Source organism: Peromyscus californicus, unplaced genomic scaffold, assembly GCF_007827085.1.
Source record: "Peromyscus californicus insignis strain IS unplaced genomic scaffold, ASM782708v3 Scaffold_17__1_contigs__length_78620276, whole genome shotgun sequence".
Classification (NCBI taxonomy): domain Eukaryota; kingdom Metazoa; phylum Chordata; class Mammalia; order Rodentia; family Cricetidae; genus Peromyscus; species Peromyscus californicus.
This window is the reverse complement of record NW_026294469.1, coordinates 65680342-65698597: the sequence shown is the minus strand read 5'-3', so window position 1 is coordinate 65698597 and position 18256 is coordinate 65680342. Positions and strand designations below refer to the sequence as shown.

At 44.4% G+C, this 18256-nt stretch overlaps 1 protein-coding gene across 9 annotated transcripts in view; it reads left to right on the top strand.

Annotated features, from left to right (window-relative positions):
• Nucleotides 1–6918: 6918 nt before the first annotated feature.
• The window catches only part of Katnal2 (katanin catalytic subunit A1 like 2), a 69142-nt gene continuing 57804 nt past the window's right edge, over nucleotides 6919–18256 (top strand). For 2 of the 9 annotated variants that reach the window (XM_052742589.1, XM_052742584.1), the window contains exon 1: nucleotides 7282–7397. Coding sequence is in view for 3 of the 9 variants with exons in the window: in XM_052742591.1 (XP_052598551.1) it covers nucleotides 7347–7397 (51 nt within the window). In the remaining 6 variants the exon portion in view is untranslated. Of the gene's footprint in view, nucleotides 6956–7253; nucleotides 7398–7462; nucleotides 7574–18256 lie in introns of those variants that run through there. The other 7 variants (XM_052742592.1, XM_052742591.1, XM_052742583.1 and 4 more) reach the window with 7 other exon arrangements.

Here is an 18256-nt window from a genome sequence, read left to right as displayed (position 1 = left end):
AATGGTGGTGTAGTACTTGGGAGTCAGGAGGGTTGCCCCAAGTTCTAGCCTGGTCTAAACAAACAAATAAACAAAAAACCAAAACCAAAAGAAAAAAAAAGAGGTAGAGAAGGAAATGTCATTAATCCTCATAGAACACATAAATGTGGTTTCTGATTTTTTGTTGATGTTGTTTTGAGGAGGGTATTTTTATTATTTATATTTTAGTGCTTATGGTTGAACCCAGGTCCAAAGCATGGTAAACTTGAACTCTACTACTGAGCCTATCCCCAGTTCCAAATAATATTTTTTTTGTAAACAAGTCCCTTGTCACATTTTAGTGCAGGCTGGTCTTGAACTCACTTTGTAATCTAGGTTGGCCTCAAATCTAAAGCAATTCTCCTGCTTCATCATCTCAAATGCTGGGATTATAGGATTGAATCCACTACTCCCAGTACAAATAATTTACATTTGAAAAAAATTTTATTATTGGTATATGGGTGTTTTGCCTACATATATGTCTAGGCTCCACATGTCTGCAGTGCCTTTGGGGGCCAGAAGATGATGTCAGAACTCCTGGAACTGGAGTTACAGATAGTTGTTAGCTACCATGTGGGCGCTGGGAATTGAATCCAGGTCCTCTGGAAGAGCAGCCAGTACTTTTAACTGTAGGTCCATTGGCTACTGGGCCATGAGGGCAATGGGTACAATGGAAATAGCCTTCTAGGAGACTACTTCAGTGTTATTGCTCAGCTTTATTCCCAAGTGAGGGGACAATGGCTGGGCATCACCTAAATTGCATTAAACAGCACTATCCTAAGACTCCTATGTAGCAGCAGGGTCCTACAGTAAAGCTCCTAACATGATGTCTGATTACCATGTGGGTAGCAGGGGAAAGCTTCTACAGGGAACTATGTCAAGGGTCACACAGGTAAGTCATGGATCTGACCCTAGAGACAGCCTCCAAGTAAAGTCAGGTAGAGAGCAGGAAGCCCTCCGCCAAGGTGGGGGTAGGGGTGGGACGGGGTGGGGGATGTGGGGAAACTTCCATGTTGCCAAGCTCACAGAGAGCTGCCAAGCTATGGTAGACTTCAACCTCTGACCAGCAGGTCCTCCCAACCCTTAACCACTAAGCCATCTCTCCAGCCCCTAAATTCTCTCTCTCTCTCTCTCTCTCTCTCTCTCTCTCTCTCTCTCTCTCTCTCTCTCTCTCTCTCTCTTTTAATACACAGGGTCCTCGGGGTTGGAGAGATGGCTCAGTGGTTAAAAGTACTGAGCACTCTCCCAGAGAACCTGGGTTGGCTTCTATGCTTCTACACAGAGGCTCAGAACCATCTGTAACTTCAGTTCCAGGGCATCTGGCACCTTTTTCAGGCCTCCTTGGGCACTAGGCACATATGGTGCACAGACATACATGCAGGTATACCACTCATACACATAAATCACAGGGTTGCTACGGTTCTTAGTCTACTGTTAAACTATTGTGCTCAATCAATCCTCCTGCCTTGGTCCTCTAGATAGCTAGGATAGCTTTCTTATAAAGCAGAGGAATTCATAATTTTTCTGTAGGTATTAATGGTTTAGGAAGTAATAAATTGATATTTTCAAGTAATTATATTTATCTTTAAGGCTTCTTTTATTCCCCCTGTCTCCTGTGGTTCTAATGGAGGGGCGATTTTGACTCTAGTGGCCGTTTGGCAAATACCTGACAGAAGCAGCTGAGGGAGGAGATGTTTCTTTGGACTCACAATATCAGTCCACCATGGTGGGGAAGGCACAGGGGAGGCTCTGGCCAAGGGTCTGTGAGGCGGCTGACAGGAAATGAGAACACAGGCCAGAACCAGGGCTTGGTATAGGCTTCAAAGGCCTGGTCTTAGTCAACTGTTCCATCATCAAGCCCACCCCTGTCAAACCCTTAAAACTGTGCTGCAAGTTGGGGACTGAATATTCAGAACAGGAGCTCAAGCTTGTGGTGATGTCCAGGGTGCATTTCTGAACAAACCCTGACAGCCAGGCCGGAAGATGTCTTTTGGTTGTTTCAACTTGAAGGCAGGGTCCTGGCATCTAGTGGACAAAGGGGAGGGAAACTTCCTCCAGTGCACAGGAGTGTGCACAACAAAAAAGAGTGTGACTCCAGATGTCAGTGGTGATGAGACTGAGAAACTCCATCTGATCCTAATAAATCCAGCTTCGGAAAGCTTCCTGAGAGCAAACTGTGTGGTTCATACTTGTAATCCCCACACTTCAGAGCCAGAGATAGGATGGTTGCGTGATGGGATTGGTAGGATCATACTCTAGAAAGACCGGGGCCTGTTTCATAAGCTCCTTCTGATCTCCATCACTCAGCATTTGCCCCTTCAGAGTCCTCTTTGGTTGTTTTCCTTTTCTACTTTCTTCACTCCTTATTGTGCAGTCCAGAAAGGCGTCACAGAGGCTGGCCTCAACCTCAGTGTTCTGCCTCAAGTATTCAACACTGCCAAGTATTAGTATTGCAGCCATGTGTAACCATACCCCAGCTCCAGAAACTTTTGTTTCTCCCCCTCTCTCCCTGCTCCCCCACCCTCTCTCATCTTGCACTATAGTCTGGGTTGGATTTGAACTCAAGGATACACTCCAGGTTCAGCCTCCTGAGTGTTAGTTAGGGCTGCAGGCATGGACCACCACATCCAGCTCATGAGTGCTATTGACGGTTTCTGGAATGGCAAATCCCAGCGTGTTTCATTTTACTTTGCCCAGATCCTTAAGAAAAGGTGCTGTGAAATCAGTCTATGCCACAAGAGCTTTGTGTCCTAAGTACAACTTGAAAGTTAAATTACTGTATTACCCATGGGCTGAAGATGAGACGTCTTTTTTAAAGACATGAAAACAACATTAATCTTGTAGGTCTTCATTGGAGCACTTGGGTAACCACAGGAATTGTCGATGAGCAATATTATATTGAAAGACTCCTTTTTTCTTCTGATCAGTAGTTCTGAAAAGTGCTTAAAATATGGAGTACAGCATGTTGTAACCAGATGTACAGATACCCAAGCTTTGCTACTCCGTTTATAGAACACAGAGATTTAAGAAAATGATGAGGCACCCTAGGAGGTTTTGAATGGGAAATAAACATTGCTTTCTTCCTTAGCCACCAGTCCCATTCACTCCCAAGAGGAGAGTCAGCCTGTCCTTTGAACTAGGGATTGACTTCTTTCTACATGCTGAAGTCCTAGATAGCATCCTTTTCCAATAAAAGTCTGTTTCCTCTACGCTGATAAGCGCTTTGTTGTTTGTTTTAAGACAGGGTCTCACATAGACTGTTTTAGACACTGCCTCTCTATGTAAGCAAAAGTGACCCTGAACTTCTGTCTCAGCCTCCCGAGTACGAGGAATATGAGTATGCACTACCACGCCTGGTCTATTCAGCTCTGTGAATTGAACCCGGCCTCTGACATTCATACATACTCTCTGGTAACTGAGCTACATCCCAGCCTGATAATTAGTTTAATATAGCCGCCCTCATCAAGAATCTTAGCTTCATCTTCTAGACAACTTGCTTCAGCTTTTACATCAGGCTTTGTGTTTCCCTTTGCATTAAAAAAACCTTTCTAGGAACACAGGAGACTTTTAGACAATATTTATTTTAATTTTATATGTATGGATGCTTTGCCTGCATACGATTGTACACCACATGCATGCAGCGTCTGTGGAGACCAGGAGAGGGCTTAGCCTCTGGAGATGGAGCTGCAACCAGTTGTGAGCCACAGTGTGTGCTGGGAACCGAACCCAGGTCCTCTGCAAAAGCAACGGGTGCTCTTACGCCCTGAGCCCCTCTCCTTGTATGTCATACTGTAAAGCCAGCTTCTTTCCTTAATCCTCATGAACCAACTTGTGAGCTTCAGAGTTGGCTGCTGCTTCCTTACCTGGCTCGGTTTGCACTGACCTGAAGCGAGGACCTGGCTCAGGATGAGATGCTGGCTCGGTGCTCTGCTCCGAGTGCTCTCAGGAGGCGAGCTGCCTTCCTCCCTTGTCAAGTGTGCTCACTCAGACAGCACTTCCGGTTTCCCACAGACACTTCCCCTGTGCGTTTATAACTTGGCTAGCGGGTGTAAGAGATCTAACTTTCAGCCTACCCTGTCCTCATCTGTTCGTTCATTCATTCATATAGTACCACTGGGGGTTAGACTGGGGCTTTCACAGAAGCTGGGCAAATGTCCTAGTGCTGAGCTACATACCTGGCCCGTTTTGGCTTTTGACACATCTTGCTCACTTAATCATTACAGCCTTCTGATTTAAAGTGAGAGACACAGGTCTCTCTCTTTTTTTTTTTTTTCAAAATTTTTATTTCATGTGCATTGGTGTTGGGTCTCCTGGAACTGGAGTTACAGACAGTTGTGAGCTGCCATGTGGGTGCTGGGAAATGAACCCAGGTCCTCTGGAAGAGCAGTCAGTGCTCTTAACCACTGAGCCCCTCTCCAGCCCCAGGTCTCTTTCTTTTAGTTGGACACTTAGAGGCCATTGTAGGTTGTTAATTGGCTTGATTTCAATATTGTTGTGTATTTAGGAATCCATAGGCCAATTAGTAGGGGACTGTATGAATGCACACACCACATACCAGTTTAGTTCATTATCTTATATGGATACAGTGTGAGATACACCCCCAAACAATTAAAACAGTAACATCACAGACCATTAGCCACAGGTCATCATATCAGATATAATAATAAAGAGAATATTTAAAGGGTCATGATAATTATGAAGTGTGGCACAAATCTAGCAATTAAGCAGATGCTGAGAAAATGGGACCAATTGTCTCCTTACTGCAGGGCTGCCACATGCCTTCAGTCTTTAAAAATGTAGGCTAAAGAGATGGTTTAGTGGTTAAGAGCACATACCACTCTTGCTGGGGACCTGATTTTAGTTCCAGTACCCATGGAACCAGCTCACAATTACCTGTAACTCTGGCTTCAGGGGATTTGACATCTCTGACTTCTGCAGGCACCCACACTCACTCACAGACAGATACACACACACATATACTCACATAATTAAAAATAAAAAAAATGTTTTAAAAATACAGTTGCTTCATAGGGCAACAAAGCACAGCACAATAAAATGAGGTATGATTGACTCTAAATCACATAGTACCTGGGTGCTATAGATGCTTAATAAATTATAGATGTTAGTACTTCTAAAATGGTGGTCAACAATTTTTAAAAAACGACAAATTTGAATTAAGAAGGCTGGGTGTGGGTGCTCATGCCCATGATGCCAGCACTCAGGAGGCTGAGACAGAAGGGCTGCCTCAAGTAAGACCCCACCCCACCTCCCCAAAAAAGACTGAGTGTAAAATAATTTGTTATTGAATTTTCTAAATAGGAAAGAATTCAAAAGTACAGGTGTAGAATGTGTTGAAAAGTGAATGGGAGGAGAAGAGAAAGACTAGTTCTTCCAGAATGTTCATAGTGACTGAGAGGCGTCTTAATTTGACAGTTAAGAAGGTAAGACTTTTTTAAGATTGAGGACACCAGTATTTTGTATCTGGATGGGAGAGAATGGATGAAGAAGGCAGAAAATAACCAAGAAGGAAGGTTTGGACAAGAAAGACAGAAGAAGGGAAAAGACACAGAATTGCTGTGGGATGTCTTTCTGTATGCTGTGAATATATGTTGTTCCCATTGGTTAATAAATAAAGCTGCGTTGGCCTATGGCAAGGCAGGATAAGAGCTAGGCAGAAAATCCAAACAGAAGTACAGAGAGAAGGGCGGAGTCAGGGAGCCATGAGCCTGCAGCCCAAGGAGCAACATGCCACCACACAGGTAACGGCATGGCCATGAGCCACGTGGCAAAACATAGATTAATAGGAATGGGTTGAGTTAAGTTATAATAGCTAGCTAGCAAGAAGCCTGAGCCATTGGCCAAACAGTTTGTAATTAATATTAAGCCTCAGAGTAATTAGTTTATAAGCGGCTGGGCGGACGGGGGAAACCTCTGACTACACAGAATAGTGGCTCACGCCTGTAAATCCCACAGCTATGGCAGAGGCAGAGGCAGAGGCAGAGGCAGGAGGATCACAGCAACATAGAGGTCAGTCTAGTGAAAATAGCGAGTTCCAGGCCAGCCAATGCCTCAGGATGAGACCCTGTTTCAGAGTTGAAAACAAGAAACAAGTGGGGCTGAAAAGATGACAGTGTGGTGAGGAGCACTTCTTGCCAGAAGACCCAGTTAGGTTTCCAGGACCAACATGGTAGCTCATGACTGCTTGTAACTCCAGCTCCAGGGGATCAGATGCCCTCTTCTGGCATGTATGGGCACTCTACCCCCATACACACACACAAATAAAATGAATCTTTTTTTTTTTTTTTTTTTTTGGTTTTGTTTTTTTTTGAGACAGAGTTTCTCTGTGTAAGAGCAAAGGCATGAGCCACCATGCCGGGCTTAAAATAAATCTTTTTTAGAAAATGTTCTATTCTACGTTAGCTTCTTAAAAAAAGGAGGAAGAGGAGGAGGAGGAGGAGGAGGAGGAGGAGGAGGAGGAGGAGGAGGAGGGGAAGAAGAAGAGGAAGAGGAAGAAAGAGGAAGAAGAAGAAAGAAGGAGGAGGAGGAGGAGGAGGAGGAGGAGGAGGAGGAGGAGGAGGAGAAGGAGAAGGAGGAGAAGAAGAAGAAGAAGAAGAAGAAGAAGAAGAAGAAGAAGAAGAAGAAGAAGAAGAAGAAGAAGAAGAAGAAGAAGAAGAAGAAGAAGAAGAAGAAGTAGTACTGAGGGAGGGAAGAAAGAAAAAAAGGGAAGCCAATGAGGTCATGAATGACTTAATATAGTTAAGAAAACGGAAGAAGGAAATCCTGGAGTCCACGTGTGTCCACTCCTGACGGAAACCGGGCTGATGCAAAGGCAGATGAAGATGGGAAAGCTTGGTGCGCGGTTGTATTCCTGAAGGCCCCTGACAGTCAGAGCGTTGGTACCCTTCCAATCCGGGCACGGTTTCAAAGAAAAGCTCGGGTAAGTGCCTAACCTTTACCCTTTGACACGAAGGCGGGGTGTCAAAACACAGCCATTGGGCCACAACCGCCTCACCAACTGCCCAGACCACGGACAAGTACGAATTAGGAGAACCCAAACACTCGCAAAGCCCGCCCCCAACGGCTCTACCAATCACACTCCCTCAACCTCTTGATTGACTGGGATCGCGCAAACGCTCTGGATCAAACGTTTAGAGTAACCTTGATTGACTCGTTAAAGAATCTGTCTGAGGCCGGTGATTGGCTGGGGCGTCTGGGCCCCGGCCAATCCCGACGGGGGCGGGCTGGTTGAGCGTCGGATTTCCAGCAGCTGTCCTTAGACACCGGTCCGGGACTCCTCTTCACTCCTTGTGGGGCCCTGTCTGTGTCTAATGGAGCTTTCTTATCAGACTCTCAAACTCACGCACCGGGCGCGGGAAGCGGTAAGGAAAGCTATCCCAAGCAAGCAAAACCCAGGCTTGTGCCAGGAACTCTTGTTGCAACAGGCAGATTCGCGAGTCTCCAGTTGCTATGGCAACAGAGGCGGCTGCCCAAGTGGCGCAAGCGCATTGACGCTACGTTCCCTGAAGGAGGCTGGGTTTGAAGTGATCACGACAGGGTAAATCTGGGGTCGAAACATGGAGGGTTTGGGCATGACATTGAACTTTTTGAAACAGAGCTGCACGGTCGGTTTGTGATTAAGGAAACTGGATTTTGAGGGTCAGGTTAGGCTGCTCGTGGATGTGAATTTGGAAGTGCGCAAAATGAATGAGCTGGGCGAGGTGATGCACGCCTTTAATGTCCGCTCCCGGGATGCAGAAACTGGCTGGTCTGTATAGCAAGTGCCAGTTCAGTCAGGGCGGATACATAGTGAGACCCTGTCTCAAAAGCAAACAGCGAGAGCGAACGGGAGGGAGGGAGGGAGGGAGGGAGGGAGGGAGGGAGGGAGGGAGGGAGGGAGAGAGAGAGAAAGAGAGAGAGAGAGAGAGAGAGAGAGGAGAGATTGTTCAAAGAGCCTCCCCACCCCCCAAAACCAAACCAAACCAAACCAAAAAACCTCCCACTAACTCGAAAAACTCTAGGTTTGGGTTCTTAGTTGTCGTTACCAAGGCTAGAGCTCATAGGCATTAATTCACTCCCCCTAACCCCCTTCAGGGTCTCCCTATGAAATAAGAGAATTAACTGTGATCCTTTTCACACGAGGGTTTCGTGAATTTACAATACATCCCATGGTATCCTGTGGTCTGGGTCGTCTGCTATTGCCAGCAATATTTCCACAACAATGAGCATGAATTGAAAGCTTATCGTATTGCAGGCACCGGGCATGAAAACAATACTGTGGGTACTGGGGGTGGGGTGGGGGGTGCTGCGGGTGCTGGGGAAAGATGAATAAAATTAAAGCCAAGAAAATACGGACATCTGGCGCCTACTCGGGGATTCAAGATGGGTCCTTTCTATTGATATATACATTTTAAAGCTCCACAGGTGACCACTACATTGTGTAGCTAAGGTTATGAATCATTGCTCTAGTGTCTTTTATCTTAAAAAAAAAAGTATTTATTTTGTGTGTGTGAGTATTTTATCTGTGTGTATGTCTGTGTACCACCTGTGTTCAGTGCCTGCAGAGGCCAGAAGAGTGCACTGGAGTCTCAGGGTCTGGAGTTACAGATGATTGTTAGCTGCCATGTAGGTGCTGGGAATTGAACTCAGATTCTCCGGAAGAACAGAGCCATTGTTGTTGTTGTTCTTTAAATTTGTTATCATTATTATTTTTTAACCGAGGTTTCCCCTCCCTCTCACCTCCCCCCTCCCCCATCCACTCCTCCATTTCTATTAAAAAAGTGCAGGCCTCCCATGAATATCAACCAAATATGGCATATCAAGTTGCATTAAGACTAGGCACCTCCCCTCATAGTAAGACTGGGCAAGGCAGCGCAGTAGGAGGAGTAGGGTCCCAAGAGCAGGCGAAAGAATCAGAGACAGTCCCTGTTCCCACTGTTAAGAGTCCCAGTAGAAGACCAAGCTACGCACGCAACTATAACATATATGCACAGGGCCTGAGAGAGTCCTATGCAGGACCCATGGTTGTCGGTTCAGTCTCTGTGAGTCCCTATGAGCCCAGGTTAGTTGACTCTGTGGGTTTCCTTGTGGTGTCTTGACCCCTAGGGCAGCCAGTATTCTTAACCACTGAACCATCCCTCCAGCTCTTCTACCTTTTGAAGTGCCAATAATACCATACACACAAAACACACATCCTTCTGTTAGGCAAGTTCTAGAGGGAGTCGCCTGCCCATAGCTTCTTCCTTACCTAGGTGTTGTGGTTAAGCCCACTCCACTCTGAACCTGAACTACCTGATTCAGAATCAGAAGCGCAGCCCGATAATAAAGCCGATTCTTGGGCTTCAACAGGACTTACTGAAGCAAACTGGGATGGGGCTTGTGAAACTGGCATCATAAACACATGCCAAGTTTTTAAAGCACAGCCCTAAATGATCTACATGTAGAAAAACTCCAAGCTACTTGTAAAGCACTCTGCTCAGTGGCCCCATGTCTTAGGCAGATGCTGTATAGAGAAGACAGTGATTGCTGATGACTTAGCCAGTGGGGTATCTTAGGTATCTTTGTCTCAACTTGTTCAGTAACCAACTTTCCACCTTCCTTATACCTGTTCCATCTTCCTGACTCTGAGATCGTGCAACAAGAGACACCAAGTTATTCGAATCTCCCACAGTTCCACTTATAGAAGGAAAGCGTCAACAAATATTCTTAATTCTACTTCTGTAACTTATCTTTAATAGTTTCTGTTACCTCCCCCATCCTGATACCCAGTGTACCCTCACCTGCCCCATTTCAGTAGCCTTTTATCTATGCTTTGTTGAGTCTGCCTCTCCCTAGTCTTCACTGAATGGGATCCTTTTGGCTGGGATCCTTTTAAAGGCTTTCCATTATACTTGGAAAAACAACCCCAAACTTTGGCAGAACCTATGGAACAGTAAGTACTACAGTGAGACAGAGAGCCGTCTGTCACAGGGTTCTTCCTCACCACTTTCTTCTTCATCTCCCTCAGTAGCACATTTATTCTTTCTGATCAGACGTATCTCCAAACTCCATAGAGTTTGTACATTAAGAGCTAGTATCCAACTGTGATTAATTTATTACCTGCTGTCTGTAGGTAACATACTCTCAAAAATGAATTTTCTGAAGCTGAAAGACAAAGATTCAAGTCTGGTTTTGTTTCCTTGTTTTGTTTTAGGCCCTAGATGGCGCTAAAGCAATGTTTAGATGTACTCAGGGTTACATGCAACAGGACTGTTCTGCTTGGGTGTCCTAAGAAGGGAAAAAGGCATAGGTGGAGGAGGTGACCGGTGAGTTCATTATAAAGAGAACTGGCTGTCCACAGGAATTTCGATCACCTGATTCAGATACTGTATTAGGATTTCCAGAATGTTTCTTTAAGACAAGCGCCTGGTGTGGCCCTGTATGTTCTCAGATTTGCCATATTGTTATTTAGATCAAAGGAATTCATGCCCTCAGGTCTGAAAAATACTGTAGCATATTTTAAGACACTTTCCTCTTCTCTCCTCCTCACTCCTTTTCTTCCTCTCCCCTCCTTTAGGAAGAATTTATAATGGATAAGTAATCTAGAGATGACTTTAGGTATATGGGGGAAAGTATGTGGGTTATGTGCAAATACTGTTACATTTTAGGTAAGATACTGGAGATGCACAGGTTTGACCGTCTGAAGAGGGTTGTGGAGCCAATGCAGCCCAGGACACCAAAGGATGCCTCATCCTCCACCCTGAAGTGTGTGTGTGTGTGTGTGTGTGTGTGTGTGTGTGTGTGTGTGTCTGGTGTGGTGTGTGCGTGCAGGCATATATGATGTATCTTGCAAGTTTTATCTTTTTTGAGAATTTTGATAAATACAGATTTGTATCATAGGATTCTATGAAATACTGATGCTATTGGTATCTTTGGGTGGCAGATTTTCTCTTACAGTATTTTAAATTTAGTGTTTAATTAAAATTAGACTATATTCAGGGGCTAGGAATATAGCTCAGTTGGTAGAGTATCTTCGAAGCCTGCAGGAAGCCCTGAGTTTCATCTCCAGCACACCATGAACTGGATATGACACTGAATGCTTGCAATCTTAGATAGGATTTCAGGGTCATCTTTAGCTACGTGGTGAGTTTGATGCCAGGCTGAGATACCTAAACAGGACCTTGTTTCAAAAAAGAAAGAAAGAAACTACAATAAGATTGTACCCAGTTTGTATACCTCTGCCAGCATTTTTTCCCCAACTTGAATATAAGAACCTCTAAAATGCTCTGAGACCAGGCAGGTTGTAAGAAGCAATAGTTTCAGTGTTTGAAATGTGAACACACTATTAGAAACAAATAATGACCGGATTAATGCCCAGGAGGGGTTTTTGGAAAGGCTGGTGTACACACTTGCATGCACACTCCAGATGACTGGGACATGAAGCCAGGCTTCCTTCTTTCTCTCACCCAGTCTCAGCTGGTTGGAAGAGGCCCTTCTCCAAGGGCTAGCCACCTCTTTCTCATGTACGTTCTAAGAGGTTTCTGCTTTGCCTAGGGTGAGCCTTTTATATTAAAAATTATTTAGTATATGATTAGCTAATTGATGAAGCAGTTGACTAACTTTTAAAATGAGTGTTAAATGCCTTAGCTTTTATTAATTGCATGGATTCCTAAAAAAACAAGTAATTGAAAATCTAATTACCTCAGTGTTTTCCTTCAAAGAACTGAGGCTTATTAAACTTTAAATGTTAAAACATTTAAGCATCTATTGAAATACCAATAGCTATAAACAATGTTCAGTTCTAAATACTAATTAAACAAGTTCTAAATCACCATAAAGCTAGGCTGAATTTTAAGTAACTCATGTTTTATGCTCTGCTCGGTTCTTATACAAGGAAGATTAACTACTTCAACTCTGACCACTACTGCAGCCTTGTGGGCATCTTTCAGAATGCTGTGGCTTTAAAAGCTGCACGTTGTGTGCACAGCTATAATCCCAGCACACTGGAGGCAGAGGCAGGAGCACTGGTGGGAGTTCAAGGGTAGCCTAGGCTATATAGTAAGTAGTGGGCTGAATAGCTAGACCATGTTTCAAAACCAAGCAAAAGCCCAGAACATAAATAAATGAAATGCTGTTGTTAAACCACATTCTTCTTGTATAACCTGGACTAAGAAAGGGAGACTTATCAGAGAAGCTGGAACACTTTGCCAGCATCATGTGGTACACATGGAGACATATTAGCATCACCATGAATATCCAGGTTTTGTATTAAAAACATTCTTACTGGCTTTCTTTTGCACAAATAACTTATTTTGGGAGGAGGGTTGAGATAGGGTTTTTACAATCAAACTTACTATAGATTTTGCTGTTCTCTAACTTGCATTGATTCTTCTGCCTCTACCTTCCATGAACTGGAATTACTGCCACGACTCACTGTGCCTTTTAACCACCAAGAAATAGAAATCCCATCACCCAGATATATCTTTTTTCTTTAGATTTTATTTTTAAGTTTTATTTTATTTTTTGTTTGATGTATAAATATGTGTGAGTATGCGCAAATGTAAGTGCAGATGCTCATGGAGTCCTAAGACAAGACAGTTGTGGGTGCTAAGAACTGAACTAAGATCCTCTGTAAGAGCAGCACATGCTCTTAACCATGGAGCCATAGCTCCAGCCCTCATTTTGTTTTTATCTATATGTGTGTGTGTGTCTGCCATGTGCGTGCAGATGCCTGCAGAGGCATAGAACTCCCATAGCTGTTGTTATAGGCAGTTCCTAGTCACCCAGTCAGGGTGCTGGGAACTCAGGTCCTCTGGAAGAGCAGCAGATGTTTATAACTTATGAGCCCCATCTCCAGCCCTACCCTACCTATCTTAAAAGGACTTTTAAAAACTGGTATATGGCTGGGCATAGTGGCACACACCTGTAATCCTAGCATCTAGGAGGTAGAGGCAGGCAGATACCTGTGAATTCAAGGCCAGCCTGAAAAGTTTCAGGTTAGCCAGGGCTACAAAGTGAAACATTATCTCAAAAAATTGGTGTAGCCTTCTACTCCAGTAGCTGGTGTGATAGCTGGTCCCAGAATTAGCTCCCTTGCTGTAAGGACCCAAGTTTGATTTTTAGTACCCATATAAAGAGAGGAATGTGGTGGTAGATGCTTATAGAACTGGACCGGCAGAGACAGAGGTTTCCCTAAACCTTATTGATCAGCCAGTCTAGCAAAATTGACAAGCTCCAGATTCAGTGAGAGATCCTGTCTTAAAAACAACAACAGGGCTGGAGAGATGGCTCAGTGGTTAGGAGCACTGACTGCTTTTCCAGAGGACCGGGGTTCAATTCCCAGCACCCACATAGCAGCTAACAACTGTCTGTAACTCCAAGATTTGACACCCTCACACAGACACACATGTAGGCAAAACACCAATGCACATTAAAAAAACAAAACAAAACAACAACACTACCACCACCAACAAAAAACCTATAGAAATAATTGAGGAAGATACCTGAGTGGATCTCTAGCATGCACGGGAGTGTACACACACACACACACACACACAGGCACACACACATGAACAAAGAAAAATGAACTAAATATGCAACACTGGACCACTGACTTTAGACAAAGTGGTGAGAGATGATTTTCTTCTTGGGAGCAGCACCTGGGTACAGGCACAGGATGGAGACCTTGAAGCATGGCAGGTTTGCTGAGTTAGATTGGAGTTTGGGGTGCTTATCATTGGGATTTGGGGATTGAAGAGTCATAGAGAAGAGAGCTACACTGAAAAGTGACTTCATAATTCTTCAGTTTGGGCTGAATACTAAGTCGCACATTGCCGCCTCAGTGTGCGAGGCTGAGAAGACCAGTTACCAGGGAACTGTAAACCGAACACTCACTGGTGCTCTCACAGCACTGGGAGATGTCTGAGTACTGACCACGTCTGTGTGAAGAAAACTTGTGACTAGAGATCCCAGAAGAACTGCAAAGGGACAAGCAAAACTCGCCTGAGAAAAGCCTGCTTCCGGCACTCTCCTCAACAAGCCTTGGTAGGATCAGACCACCCCGGAAAGCTACCCTGTCTGCCAAAATAAAACCATTTCAAACATTGCCATGAAATGCTGACCCTCTGAGCTGTCCTGGTGACCTGCATTCGAAGCACCTGGTAAACTGGGTCAGGAGGATCACCGGTTCAAGGCCAGCCTGGACTACCTGGTAAGTTTTGGGTCAGTCTAGACCTTATGTTAGAAGACAGCAGGGGCCTGAGAGATGGCCGAGTGGCCTGCTACCGAGCCTGACAACGTGAGTTCAATCCCCAGGACCTTCATGGTTAGAGAGAAAGCCAGCTTCCCTGGATGCCCCTCTGACCCCACCTGTACCCCCCAAATAAATACAATTTAATAATGTTTTTAAAAGAGAGAAGACAAAACAGAAAGTCTTGATATCCTCAATCTCTGGCACCTGATGAAAAGTTGCTACAGCCATAAAAAAAACAAGAAAAACCAGGACAAAAACCAGCCAGTACCAAATTGATCAGAAACATTACCAAAAACAAAATTAATAGACAAGAACTTTAAAAAATACGTAGTCAGTGGGGCTGGAGAAATGGCCCAGGATCAAAAGCACTTGCTGCTCTTGCAGAGGCCTGGGTACAGTTCCCGGTATGTACATAGTGGCTCATTATTGTCAGTAACCACAGTTCCGGAGGACCTGATGCCCTCCTCTGGCTTCCACAGGCACCAGGCACATACATGGTACACAGTCCTATGTGCAGGAAAGACACACACATAAATAAATACCCTGTCACAATATATTTAAGGATCAGAAGGAAAACATGACCACAAAAAGGAGAAAAGCACAGGTGTAATAAGAATAAAGTAGAAAGCTGGGTGTAGTGAAGCACACCTGTTTTTGTTTGTTTTTTGAGACAGGGTTTCTCTGTGTAGCCCTGGCTGTCCGGAACTCACTCTGTAGACCAGGCTAGCCTCTACCTTCCCAGTGCTGGGATTAAAGGCATGCACCATTCAGATGGCAGAGGCAGGTGGATCTCTCTGAGTTCAAGGCCAGCTTCATCTACATAGTAAGACCTTGTCTTGAAAACAAAGGAAGGAAGGAAGGAAAGAAGGATGAAAGAATAAAACAGAACTTCAAGAGTTGAAATACAGTACTGCACCCGAATGGCAAGTTCAATGGATGGCGTTAAGAAGTAGATTAGTGAACTGAAGAACTCATACCAGAAATGATCTAAACTGAAGCACACAGAGAAGAACTCGAGAAAAAAATGAAGGACATGGCCCAGAGAAATGCAGTTCATATCAAAGGGTGAACCTGGGGAGGAGAAAAATATATGAATAAATTATGGCCAAACATATTCCTATAGATCATAAAACCCCCAAAGCCTCCGAGCAGGAGAAACACTCACTGACTTTGACAAAGCAAGCTGCTTTTGTGGGCGGCTGCTTTGAAGCCGAAATGACAAGGAACTGAGACAGCTTCCAGCCAACAGGCAACCAGAAACAGGCCCTCAGCCCCAAAACAAATAAGGAGCTGGCTTCTGCTGATAACCATCCAGGCAGAGGGGAAACCTTCGATGGTAGGAAGGTTCTAAATTTCAGGATAGTATTGATAATGTATGTGTGTGTTTCTTAAAACTCAATGATCTGGGCCCCCCTCCCCATTTTATGTGTATGTGTCTACCTGAGTGGGAGCAGGTTCTCATGGAGGCCAGAAGAGAGTGTCATACTGTGGTGTTTGACAGACTCATAGATTTGAATGCTTAGGGAGTAGCATTAGGAGGTGTGGCCTTGTTGGAGTAGATGTCGCCTTGTTGGGGGAAGTGTGTCACTGCAGGTGGGCTTTGAGATTTTTAGAAGCTCAAGCCAGGCCTAGTGGCTCACTGTCTCTTCCAGCTGCCTTCAAATCCAGATGTAGAACTCTCAGCCACCTCTCCAGCACCATGTCTGCGCACCACTATGCTTCCCACCATGACGATAAGGTTTCTATTGCTGTGAGAAGACACCATGACCACAGCAACTTTTACAGAGGAAAGCATTTAATTAGGGGTAGCTTAAGTTTCAGTTTTAGTCCATTATCATCTCTTATTTGTTTATTGAGTCAGGGTCTTACTGTATAGCCTTAACTAGCCTGGTACTCGCTAGGTAGCCCAGGCTGGACTGAGCTTTCCACAGTCCCCCCACTTCAGCATTGCTAGGTAGCCTAGGCTGGACTGAGCTTTCCACAGTCCTCCCACTCCAGCATTCTGAGTGCTGGAATTATAGGCATGTACTACCTTACCCTGCTTTAAAAAAAATAATCTAGATTCTTTGGAGAGAGCATATGACATTTGTCTTTCTGATTCCGACTTACTTTGTTTAGCATGATAATCTCCAGTTCTGCCTGTTTTCCTGCAAACAATGTAATTTTGTGGTTAAATTTATTCATAAAAATTAACATATAGTAAAATTTGTTCTCCTTGGCGTATAGCTTCGTGAGTTCTGACAAATGCATACAGCCATACAGCAACCCCAACAGACAGATGTAGAATGGATCCGTCATCAAGAGGGTCCCTCAGGTCTTCCTTTATGCCTTCATTACAATACATTGGAATCCACACTACACTTTGTCCATTCCCCCACTGGTGGGCATCTGGACTGACTCCACAACTTGTCTGTGGTGAATAATGTCTTGGTGAACATGGATGAGCAGACATCTCATTGTATTCTTACTAAGATTCTTTCAAGTCTACACCCAGGACTGCTGTAGCAGATCATATTATACCTTTGTGTCTTGTTGGGTTCTGTTTGTTTGTTTGTTTCTGAGACAGGGTCTCACTGTGCTCTTACCACATGTGTTCTGTCTCCCTCCCTACTGTTCCCTCTAATGCTTTGGGAAGTATTCTTGCTTTCTGTTGTCCTTGTTGTTGTTGTAAGACTGTGTCACTTGTCGTCCAAGCTGACTTCAAGTTCAACTGTTGCTGAAAATGACCTTGATTGAACTTCTAAGTGTTGGGATAATAGCCGTGTACTTCTGTCTGAGTTACTTTTCTTTTCTTTTTTTTTTTTTTAAAGATTTATTTATTATGTATACAATGTTCTGTCTGCATGTATCCCTGCAGGCCAGAAGAGGGCGCCAGATCCCATTACAGATGGTTGTGAGCCACCATGTAGGTGCTGGGAATTGAACTCAGGACCTTTGGAAGAACAGCCAGTGTTCTTAACCTCTGAGCCATCTCTCCAGCCCTGAGTTACTTTTCTATTCCTGTTGTGATGGCTGGTTTTGGTTGTCAACTTGACTACACCTGAAATTAACTAAAGCCCAAATGACTGGGCACACCTGTAAGGTTTTTTTTCCTAATTAAACAATTTGATGTGGGAAGAGCCACTTTTAGTCTGGATCTTTGTGGTGGGAAGATCCACCTTTAATCTGGGCCATACCTTCTGCTGGCAGCCTATATAAAGGGCATGGAAGAAGGAAGCTGTCTTTCTCTCTGCCTGCTTGCTCTTGATCTCCCTAGCATCCATCCCTTCACTGTCATTGGAGCCCATTTCTTTGGGATTCTGGCATACACTGAAGACCACCTGAGACATCTAGACTCATAAACTGAACAACTACTGGATTCTTGGACCTTCCATTGGTAGACAGCCATTGTTGGACTAGCTGGACCACAGTCTATAAGCAATTCTAATAAATCCCCTTTCTCTCTGTATATAGATTTATTCTGTATGTTCTGTTTTTCTAGAAAACTCTAATACAACTGTGAAAAGATATCATGACCAAGGCAACTTATAAAGGAAAACATTTAATTGGGGGCTTGCTTACAGTTTCAGAGGATGTCTTAGTGTTCTGTTGCTGTGAAGAGACACCATGACCATAGCAACTCCTATAAAAGGAAAGCATTTAACTGGGGCTTGCTTACAGTTCAGAGGTATAGTCCCTTGTCAGCATAGCAGGAAGCATGGCTGCACATAGGCAGACATGGAGCTGGAGAGTAGCTGAGAGTTCTACATCCAGATCTACAAGCAGTAGGAACAGAGTCAGACACTGGGCCTGGCTTGAGCACTGAAAACCCCAAAGCCCACCCCCAGTGATGCACTTCCTCCAACAAAGCCACACCTATTTGACAAGGCTGTCAAGTCAAGTGTCTAATCCTGTCAAGTGTCACCAGTCCCTAATGACCAAGCATTCAAATCTATGATCCTATGGGGGCCATTCCTATTCAAACCGCAGGCAGTCATGGCATGCTGGAGCAGTAGCTGAGAGCTTAACATC